Source organism: Physcomitrium patens, chromosome 15 (genome assembly GCF_059467195.1).
Source record: "Physcomitrium patens ecotype Gransden chromosome 15, ASM5946719v1, whole genome shotgun sequence".
Taxonomy (NCBI): domain Eukaryota; kingdom Viridiplantae; phylum Streptophyta; class Bryopsida; order Funariales; family Funariaceae; genus Physcomitrium; species Physcomitrium patens.
Genome location: NC_143424.1, coordinates 12,067,980 through 12,079,610, shown reverse-complemented (window position 1 = coordinate 12,079,610; position 11,631 = coordinate 12,067,980). Strand labels below are relative to the sequence as shown.

The window sequence follows — 11,631 nt, the reverse complement described above, 5'->3', positions numbered from 1 at the left end:
ATGGTACTGTAATTTCAAACAAGGCACTCAGTTAGCAAGCATAGAATTAAAATTGTGAGTAGAGCAATCACGCTCTGAATAAATCAGTGATTATTATTTAGAAAACTAGTAAAATATTGCAATAAATTAGAAAAAATAAACTAAATGTGAGATAATGTGCCAAAGTTAGCAAGCCGCTGGCAGAAATTAATCTCGAAAGTTCATGCGCATGATGGAAAAGTAAGAAAGTTAGAAGGTGCTGGAAACAGAATAATGAAAGCTCATGCCCCCTAATGAGAAAGTAAAAAGGAGTGTGATTTGAACGGAAGAGGACGAGGAAGAAGGTGCTGGAAACTAGGGGTTGAAAGTGAGCACCGAAGGAAGGAAGGAGCGAGCATTCATTTGTGTCGCAGAGAGAGAGAGAGAGGGATTTGTAGGAGGCAGGGGCTCATTCGATCTAATCGCTGTTTGCTTGGTAGTAGAGTGTGTGTTATGTGTGGTGTAGGATTAATTATTAGTGGTTTTAGGGAGCCGGGACGGCGAGGAGGAGGAGGAGGAGGAGAAACGAAAGGTTTCCGTCGTAGTCGTCGCAAAGGGGTTTCATCACACCAGGAAGACTGACAGACTGACAGACTGACAAAAGACTTTTAGGGCTTCGAGGCAGGGGAGGCTCCAGCGATGAATCGATGAGCACCTCAGCTTGATGAGCTAACATGAACAATGAGAGGTGAAGGAAGCAGAGGGAAGGAAAGTGACGCTTCCCCCCTGTACTGAAATGCCTTTGAGGGATGGTGGACTGGAATCTTAAAATAGTGACGTGAAAAAATACAGCAACTGTGCCGTTGGATCCATTGGATCGATGGCGCTGCGTCGGGGTGAGTGCAGGTGTAACAGCATGTGACACAACCTAGGGTATTGCGCACTCATTTTTAATAGAATACCATTTCCTCGGACCGTGTTCAGGGATTGGAAAAAATAGATATCGGCTGACACAATCCTTGTTCAAACCTGGGTGAAGACGACAAAAGAGGAGCCCCCGCAACAACTTGCCATCTGGATGATGAATGAATGAAGCAAGCTGGAAAATGGACAACTGAATTTCGAAGGTTTAATGTAAGAGGATCAGTTGCATTTACAGTTAGTTAAGGGAGGAATTTAATCATGCTGCTTTCTTCCTTTTTTCCGTGCAGAAATGAAGCTTTATTAGTCATATAGCTGATCTCTTAATTATGACGTTCTTCTGTTCATTCTTTCATTCTCTTTCTCGTTATCACAGTACCCATGTCGCATGCGGCTTCTATTCTGCCTTCCTTCAGCTTCGCTTAACGTTTTTCGCTTCAATTCTGCCACATATCGTGTTCCCAACTCTGTCCTCATGTGGCAGCTCACATACTTTAGAGGAAAGGTGGCGCCAGGGCTATTTGTGCAAGCATGGGGAGGAAATTAGTAAAAGGAAAAAAGAGGTTCTGTCAAATGAAAGGCGAGCCCACAGTGCTCTGCACGTTCCGATTTCTGATTAGATTCTTCCATGCGTCTGCCAATCTCACACACTTTCCATCCGACAGGCTTCGGCGATATCGTCCCTGGTTGCGCCTTCTGTATTTGTCAGGGGGATATTCAAGTCCTTGAAAGCAAATTGCAGCTCAACCTCGCTCAGTGTACTCCTTCGCATCCTTGACCACGCCGCTCATTCCAGTTTCTCTCGAGGTGCGGTACCATTCATTGTCACACTGATTAAAATCAGAAGTTTTATCAATTGTCTTTATTATAAGTTTCAATATATTTTTTTATATTGAAACGAGAACAATTTCTGTGCTGTTTAACTTTTTTCATTAACCACGACGAGACTCGTTAAAAACGACATGAAACTTTCAATTTATATTTATTTTCTCGCTGCGCGTAAGAAATGTATTCAAAGTCAATTAATCATTGAACCATCTAGTTGCACTTTCGTTTATCTTTGCTTTCGAAAGGTTTAAAGAGGGTTGAAGCATGCATTTTAATTTCAACAACTATGTCTGTATTATCCCAGTCAGTGTAATTCAATAATCATCTTTATTCTCGCTAACTTCTTGTGAAATCATAAGTTAATCGAAGATCCAGTGGAATTAATAACAATAGTAATAACAACACCATGCAAAACTCTGAAATAGGAAGTCCATATGAACGTGTTATTTTTACAGTTTTAAAGACTCTAAAACAAGAAGTGAAGCAGTAAAAACAGAAGATAGGAATCTCTCTCTCTCTCTCTCTCTCTCTCTCTCTCTCTCTCTCTCTATATATATATATATATATATATATATATATGTGTGTGTGTGTGTGTGTGTGTGGGTGTGTTTGAGAAAATGTACACTTAGTGCACGTTATGATCATTATCCTTTTTATGACATCTTCCTTACTTGAGTAGTAGATCGTTATCTAAATAATCTAGTTATTTTGTTTGAAGTTAAAGAAAAAGAGTAAGATTTGATAATACTGCTCTTGTAGCATCAGAAGTAACTTCGGTTCCGAACAATCTACTGAGAGAACTTTAATTGGTTTCTTAGAATGTTGGATTTAACAAATTGCTGATGGTTCCAGCCAGTTGCTCAGACGAACAGGAGAAGAAGTTAATTATGTAAAGTCTAAATCGAGGAAGGCGAGCTTAGAGAATCTGGGGCATCATCCGATCATGCAATGGTGGTTTGAAAGGCGGTCATTCGTCTGAGAGAACAAGATGAGGAGTTGATGAGAAAACTTATAATAGTAAAAATCGACGGAGCTTACCATAATTGGGGGAGTGGTCTGCATGACAACGGATGGAGCTTGGAAGGATTGGAGCAAAGGCCAAGGCAAAACGAAGGCGAAACATGGAAGTCTGGGTGGTGTCAGAAATCCTGCCGGCAACCCCCACGGTTGCGCCATGATCCATCACTTGGTCGAAAGAGAGAACGTTCATCATGACAACAACACCCCAGCTCCACCTACTTGGTGCACATCAGTCAAAGGCGCCGCGCTGCTGGCTGGCCTGATTGTCGGGACACTCAAACCCATTCCCGAACACTAGCGTAGGCCTACGGTAGCAGTCATACGTAGTTTCTCGTAGGGCACGAATTTGTGTGGTTGCGGCGCAGGATCATCGGTGCCGAGGGGAAAAAAACTCCAGGTTGTTTGTTGTAGCGGCGAGTGGGGAAGCATATAGGATGAGTGAGGACCCATCGCGGCGAGTTAATCAGACCAGAAGAAAGTCGAATTGTGTAATTTGGCGAGCGTTCAAAGAGCCAATTCCTGTCGAAGAAGCTCATGGAATCAACTTCCTGCATGCTGCCCGAGATTATCATAAAGCTATTCAGCAGCCTTAGGTCTAGTGACTGAGAGAAGGAGAGTCCTCCGGTATGGGTGTGTTTTAGTTTGAAAACTGCGGAAGGAGCAGTAGATCTCTCAAGCGCGGCTCAACGTCAATTAGAACTCAGTGTTTAGCCTCAACGCTTTGTGTTACTCGCGTGGTCTAAGCTGAAGACCGACAGAGCTGTCTGTTTGTTTGTTCGTTTTTTTTTTTCTTATTTGTTATTATATATTTTTTGGAGTTTCCCATTTTCGTCGTGCTCGTGCTCATCGCTGGAAGCTGTAAGCGATCGGTGCAGTAGTGAAGTGGATCGACGAAGTCCGTAAAGTGCTCTAGCTCAATCGTCTGTCTCCCTTCCTCGTTGCCGATAATTAGTATGTGAAGCAGTGGCGAGGATCTAAATTTCAGACATTCATGGATCTCATCCTTCGAATTTGAAGAGTCCTTGTAGGGATGCTGTGAAATCCACATGTGAGTTGCTTCTGTTGAGGAGTTGGTTTATATTCTGTGCGCCCTTGCTAACAGGAAGTTCCTGAGATTTAGAGATCACATGCTCTTCGTCACTTCATTAGAATAGCCGTTGATTTAGTCAGTGGCCATCGCTATTCAATCTGGTGCATTGCGACACTTAACAGCACCGAACAAAATCATGCATGTGTTGAATGCGGAGCACTTACAGGTACTTCTACCTTAAAGCATTAGCTGATCCTTGGAAAAAAGTATCTTATACTTGTCGACATCCTAAAGCGTCAGTTTCAATCAAGCCAACCACAAATTCGCTCCAGAGAAGAACAGCGTCAAGTCAGCACCCTCTATTTAGTATCTGTTGTTAGAGCTGGACGAGCTCTTGCCTCTCGACTACACAGGTCTCTTACACTTGTGAATGACCTGTTATCTTCGCACTTAATGCATACTCTCAGGAACTAGGGCATCCAAGTTAGCCAAATTACGCCTTCGTCACTCAAAATCATGCTAGTTTCATTGTGCCGACGCAGAAGATATGTTTTGCTGTGAAGTATTTGTAGCGGATCTGCATCTTGACATCTCAAACACGACTACATCCCCGGGAAGTTTCATCTTTTGACACTGAATCCTATAACCATTGTGTACGCTGTTGACAGCCTCTCGTCACAAAACTGTTCGAGTTTCTGATAGTACCCGGTCGGCTGTAAGTTCTGTGGTGATACTTCAAAGGACGCTGGGTTCCACTTAGCTTGTAATTGCTGGATGTTGTTGTACGTACTTTGACAAGGGGGAAAACACTAAGAACGTGCTGAAGTTTGAAAGCTTGCCTCAGCCCATCTTGCCGTCAGCCTGCAAAGTAATTCTTGTGTTCCGGGCTTGTTTGTTCAACCCAAACTTTCAAGACTTGGTGATCTTTCAGGTATCCTGACGATCATTCAACATGTCCGTGGGATATTGATCTTTCGGTGGAGCAGCTTGCAATCCGTCACATCTTGTAAGTCATCATCTTTGGGTTTAGTTACGTCTTGCCCAGCGCCGTTCTTATGCGACATACCCGCCCAGACACTAGCAAATCCTGGTTCTGTCGATGTGATCTTGAAGGCCGGAGCATTACCTTCAGATTGGAAGTAGGGGCGCCGATGCTGCATCGTTCCCTTGTGTATGTCCTTTAAAGGCGCCAAGAAGTTTGTGATTCGCTTTTCAGCGACAGCAACAGATTCAGGCTCTGCAGTTGCTGGAGTTGGAAAGTACAGTGGCAGTCGGGTAACTAAATTGCTGCCTATGCATGAGTTCTGTGCTCACATGAAGAGATCTCAACCATCCTGGTGGTGCAAGTTTCGAGTGCGGGACGACCTTCACATCATATAGAGTTTTTTCAAACCACAAGCGAGTTCGAGTTCTCGGAAGAAAATTTTTCACAGGAGAGTCATTGTGAATCCAAGGACGTAAAGTTTAGAGTCGAGGAGTTGATCCCTTCACAACTGAAAACCGTTTTGAAGAATCACGGGTGCAAGGATCCAAAAACCAGGTCGAAGTTTCTGGAGCTTCGCGGCGTTGGAATTTGGAGTTGAGTTAGTGTATTTAGGTGCAGAACTTATTTCGACCCAGCAGTTGTGTTTCCACCGTGCTGATCAAATTCTAACAGTGCTGCTGCCACTTTGAAGTTCTGGTGATAAAACTGGGTCATATCTGAGTAGCTTTGTGTGAACAATTTTTATTGCAAAGGTTCTGTTCAGCAGTTATACTAATGGGCCAGAACTCAGTCATCTTCTAGAACGAAATTCTACCTTGTCTGAACTCGACATAGATACGGTGGAGAACTCGAAAGACGACTCAGCTACCATGAGTTCAAGGTACAATCCTCAGAGCTCAGTAGCAGTGGCACACCCCATTCTGACGTTCTGCGAGTGGCTGAAGCCCAGTCAACCTGGGCAGTCACTGCCGCATTATCCTGTGGCTATTCCTTGTGAAAGCTTGTATCCTGGTTCTGCATCGGGAAGCAGCTGCGAGTCCTACTTCCCAGCTCAGCCCCGGTCTTCAAACCCCATCCATAGGGTGAGTTCCAGTATCCCACTTTTTGTATAGCTGGACTTATGTACATTTTTGCATTGATACTTGCATTCTCTCAGGGGTGTTCATCGCTCCGAGTTTCTATGTCGCAGCGGGTAACTAAGGGATTACCTGGTCATATGGAGCCTGTATATATCACGACAGCTGCTTCCTGCCGCTGTCCTATTGCAAATCCTAAAACTTGTGGACGCCACATTGTGGTTCTCTCTTAGAATTCCGATTACTCATGGCAATTGGTGGTGTATACGTTTATTTCTTATACCCACTTCTGCTCTGCTAAACGTACATTCAGATGTACACTTATCAGTCACAGAATCACGTTGTTTGGTTTGAACACAAGGAGAGTTCTAGGTCATTTAGTCGTGGGCACTGTCTTGCCCATACAGAAGTGTAGTTTTTTTGTAATTGTTGATCTTTATGCTTCACTATTTATCTCCAGGCATGCAGCATATGTCACGAAAACGCATGAAGCTCTTCTTTAGATAGCTTCAGAGGCAGATTTAAGCGCAGTTTTTTGTATTGCAAATACTACTTACAGGAATAGAAATCCTAGGTCGTGATCTTGAACGTCCTAAGGTTCTTCATCTGTTGCTAAGTGCACAGTGCTGACAATGTTCTTGTAGGAGCATTCGGTTTGTGTTATGATCAGCATGATCCAGTTGGTGAAGATTTGTGTGAGTAACATATTTTTGTTCCTGGTGCCCACTGCTGCAGTACCCGCCAGTTGAACAGTATGGATATTCGTGTAATTTTCAGAGACAATTGCAAGCCCAGTTTTACAATCAGCAAGCTCGTGATGAGCATGAATGGCGACAGCAGCGGCACCTGCAGAAAGATGTGTCGAGCGAGCCGCTACCATTCCTGAGCTTAAGTCCCCCAACCGGTAACGACGACCTGTCCGACCCGGCCCTGCGGACTGCCATTCTCCTGCCTGAGGCATCGCATGCCTCTGAAGAATCCGACGAAAATGTCACTGTGGCCTTGCACATAGGTCCTCCTTCCTCGGATGCCATGAGCATGTCAAGGTCCACTGAAAGTCCAAGTGTGTACGATTCATTGAGCTTAGTCGAGAGGGAGAGGTTGCAACGAGGGCAAAGCAGACTACATGAGGGACAGTATTGGATCCCTACTCCCGCTCAGATCCTCGTCGGTCCTACGCAATTTTCCTGCCCTGTTTGCAACAAGACTTTCAATCGCTACAACAACATGCAGGTGGGTAGCTTTCAACACTCTTCCTTTCTTATGAGTTGTGGATTTTAGTGGAATGTAGTGTTTCACATTTAGTGTCCGATTGCACTTTGGTGAGCTAAGTAGAGTCGCTGAAATTGGTTTTGGTGCTCTAATTCAGTTGATGTAGTTCGATTCATCTCAGTATTTAAGCCACCAACATATCTTCAGCAGTTACGGCGGTCTAGATTACTGCTCATTCAGTCTACAGTTTCCATACCGATTAGAATTTAAGTCTACAGTTGAAGTGCCATAATAAAAATGGAACTGAAACTGTGTAATCAAAATCGAATGATCTGGTAGGGCCGGTTCATCATTACTTTCCCGTCTACAGACTGCGTGATTAACTATGCATAAACTATTGAATTGATTAGATATACCATTTACGGCAAGAGGAATAAATTATTTGTCAGTCTAGAAGTCACGTGGACTTCCGAAGTAGCTAAGTTGATCATATTAATTTATCCTTGGGGGTCAGCCTAGACGTCAAAAAGTTAAAAGAGAGAGCTCCCTCTCAACGCACATCCAGATCGCTACTCGAGATTTTTGAATGCTATTTTAAGGCTCAAAACAAAGCACACTTGTTATTCATAAGTTTTTATTAATTTCCGTCCTTTCTTCGGTGAGATTTTTAACGCAAAGTGTGGCATCTAGAAATTCTCTTCACAAGTTGGAGAAAATAAATTCTTAGCGTAGAAAATCTTCTCGCCATTGAGAGTGGCCTCACAAATGCCGAAAACGGTATCTGCCTATGCAAATGGATCAGAAGTCCACAGGGATTTGTTTAGATTACCTGATAGAATCCAGGTGATAAAAAGTGGGGCCACACTTACAATGAACCGGATGTGGGATGTGTAGATGCACATGTGGGGCCATGGATCCCAATATAGGAAAGGCCCTGAATCGCTTCGAGGAACCCAACCCACTGCCATGCTGAGGCTGGCATGCTACTGTTGCTCACCCGGCTGCCGCAACAACATCGACCATCCTCGATCTAAGCCTCTGAAGGACTTCCGCACTTTACAGACTCATTATAAGAGGAAGCACGGAATCAAGCCTTTCATGTGTCGCAAGTGCAGCAAGGCATTCGCAGTACGAGGCGATTGGCGAACCCACGAAAAGAACTGTGGTAAACTTTGGTTCTGTACATGTGGCTCGGATTTCAAGCACAAGCGGTCATTGAAAGATCACATCAGGGCTTTCGGAAACGGCCACGCTGCTCACGGAATCGACTCTTGCGAAGACGACGAAGACCCAGTCTCCGAAGAGGACGGCGACGAAGAAGTCTCTGGAGGCTCTCATTGACAACCTCTCTACTCTGGTGCTGATCAAGTCACTGTGCATTTTTGCACATATGTCGCCGTGAGGAACTTCGTACCAGTCCTGACATTGTCAAGATCGGGACTTCGATAATTTTTACTGCCACCTATCGAATAGGTGACATCAGTATATTGAGCGCTTTTCCAACTTGCCATGGATTGAATTTGTCGAGCTCGCTGTTCAGGTCGATGCAGAACAACCAAGCAACTCCAGTTAGACTCCCACCGTTAAGCACGGATTTTGACCAAGGTTCAGATAGAGATATGTGATATATCTGCCCAGGCTATTTACAAACTTCTTCTTTAACTTCGACGTCGTCTCCCAGTCTGAGAAACAAGAGATGCAAGACTGTGGGGGCTTCTCCGCCAGCTGCAATCTCAAACTCGGGCCTAGATTATGACGATCGTTTATTTCCCTTTCATGGGTATATGTCCATCTCTTCGCCAACTCTTCATGATTGATTCTCTCAGAGTTAAACTATCCTCCCCTTGTAAGTAAAGCTTTTTCCGAGGACCTAGCTTTAGTTCACTAAGTCGGCCATGTGTAGCAGCGATATTGGGTTTGAGAGCATAGTTTCTACCCATCACTGACTATGCACTTCTTTTTTGTTCGATTATTATTGATATGCGACGTATCATTGTCCGGATTGGGCCTTTAAGAGTAGGAGCCTCAGGTTTCGTTTCTCCCCACGAGCGTTTCGAATTGTACCATGTGTAGCAACCATGACTGTAGAAGTTGTCTAGTAGATCTTCTTCGACGTTAGCAGCAGCTCAATTGTTGGTGACAGGCCCAGTGTGCACGTACTGAACTCGATGGGTGTGTCCATTTCTATCTATACATTTCTCTATACTATTGTTCCTTATTTCCAACATACTGGCCGATCTTGTGTTTATTCGACATGTTGTTTTCGTTGGCATCTTCTCCTTGAATCATATTGTAATGTGAAGCCTTTAAGGTCAGACTTCCAGGACTTGTGTGCTTCAGAGTAGTCGTGCACGCGAAACCATGTTCACAAGTTAGAGCAACTTTTTACGTGATGGACCATTAGCATCGTGGTGCTTTTTAGTTGCAGAGCAGCAACATGGATCTTGACAACAAAGAGTTACTAGACTCATTAATCACGTTCTGTTCTAGCCCATGTCAACTGAGGCCGCTGCTTGTCAGGAGCCGCTGTTATATGAAAGTCTTGCCCCATTCAGCCTGCTTTTTAAGCTGCATGACAAACCACCTGTTATCAAAGAACAGTAAGGTAGTCGACCCATTCTTGAACACCCTCCATTTTCAACCTACAAGGTTGGATATTTTTACGAGTCCAACATCCTATTTAAGACCAATTTTGACATCTTCCTGGTTGGAAATATGTCATGTGCTTGTTTACAACTATTCTCATCATAAAAAAGTGTTGCAAAGTGGAGTGGGTGTTCTAATTTAGGTGGTAGTTGTTGATTGGTTGGGTAGAATTCAAGTTTGGTAGGAGTTGGTTGAATTTCAATTACTTCATCCACACATTAACATCCATAGGTAGCATGGAATTAAGTGAAGCATGTTTCTCAACTATGGAAAAGAAATATTTCCAATTTTGATTGGAATTAGGTTGGCCTATATATCAAATTTTGGACAAAGAGAATCTTTAGGTAATTTATTTTTTAAAGGATTTTGTTTTAGGCCCAAATTGTGTGAAAACACCTAGAATCCTTTTGATTTCTATTTTCTTATATGGAGATATTTTTCTTTTAATTTTACATTCATTGCATATATGTTGAAATACTTAAGTTTTTAATTAACCAATGCACAATGTAGTTACTTGATTTTAATTCTATGCCCAAATAGATTGTTTCAAAAAATCAAATAAAAAAAACGAAGTCAATTAGACTATGCCATTACTAAAATTAATTATAATTTATGGTGCAATTAATTGTTAATTTAGATTTTTTAAAAAATATTCTATGTAAATTTGATAATTTATAATTTTAGTGAGTTAGAAATAACTATATTTATTACAATTTTATTTTTAATATGATATTAACAAAATATAATAAGTTTTGTATTAAAAATAATTAAAGCACTTGTTAAATATAATAATAAATATTTAAAAATATTTCTTTATAAAAAAAAGATTAAGTACAATCTTATTTATCTAATATTTATGAAATATGTTAAACTTGTGATATTAAAAAATATATTATTAATAGGTACATACAAATTTTTTGTATTTGAAATCCACTCTTGAATTTTATTAATAAATTAGTAATCAATTAAAGATATAAGTGAAGTTAAGATAAATTCATAATTACTATAATTTTAACAACTTACATCTTGTAGAAGTGAGTTAAATGATTTTTTAGATAAAAAAGTAATAAAAGATGCTCTTTCTATTTCATAGTTATTTAACTATATTTTTTTTAAAAATTATCTTTCAATACCTTAATTTATTATTAGTACAAATGTGATATATTTTTATTATTATTTTAAAATATTTAAAGTAAAAATAATATTTCTAAATTTAAAACTTATATAAATATTATTATAAAAGCATTAATAATAAATAATTAAAATGTACGTAAATGTATTCAAATAGAAATAAATAGAAGTAGATACAAACATGCTAGGTGAATGAAATCTTCTTTAAGAGGTATTTAAAAAACTTCTTATATATAGATTAAAACTAAATATTTATTTAAATTGGCTAACTTGTTCTATAAAATTCTTTTAGAAGTTTTTTATTTTTAAAACAAAGTTGCAAAAACAACTATTATTTTTGATTTTATGACCAGATTATCTTTTAGATAATATGTATATTTGGATGCAAAATCAAAATAATTTTATATCTAATTAAATCTTCTTTTATTCTAATATAATATTAAGGCTCTCTACTTTTTATATATTTATCAATAGGTATGCTAATTCTTTCATATATATATATATATATATATAGGAACTTATTAATTCACATCCATCCTTCCTACCTAATAATTCAAATTGTATTAATTCCATGTCCTTGATCCTATTTCCAAATCCTATTTCTAAATACCAACTCTACTACCTTGTTCCAACTTTTTTCCTATACCCACTTGTCTCCACCCTTCCCATTTCCATTCTTATATTCATTCCATCCCAATTCCACTTCTTTTTCTATTTTTTCTTAAAATCCAATAATTAATATTATTTTTTAAAAATAATTTAATGTATTTATAAATGATTTAAAAATAAAAAATATTCTTGAATGATTTTTATTATTTTTGTAC

At 40.3% G+C, this 11,631-nt stretch overlaps 1 protein-coding gene across 3 annotated transcripts; it reads left to right on the top strand.

Moving 5' to 3' along the window:
• The first annotated feature begins 349 nt into the window (after positions 1-349).
• Positions 350-9,255, top strand: LOC112292418 (zinc finger protein WIP5). Of its 3 annotated transcripts, none has more exons than XM_090256466.1 (5): positions 350-1,092; positions 1,545-1,686; positions 2,560-5,824; positions 6,554-7,051; positions 7,925-9,255. In XM_090256466.1, exons 3-5 carry the CDS (start codon positions 5,612-5,614, stop codon positions 8,369-8,371), a joined length of 1,158 nt encoding a protein of 385 aa, XP_090112592.1. In that variant the 5' UTR covers positions 350-1,092; positions 1,545-1,686; positions 2,560-5,611; the 3' UTR covers positions 8,372-9,255. The 3 variants fall into 3 exon arrangements, with proteins under 3 accessions (XP_090112592.1, XP_024396645.1, XP_090112591.1); XM_024540877.3 differs by having other exon boundaries at positions 1,364-1,686; positions 2,564-5,824; XM_090256465.1 differs by having other exon boundaries at positions 1,364-1,686.
• Positions 9,256-11,631: the final 2,376 nt, after the last annotated feature.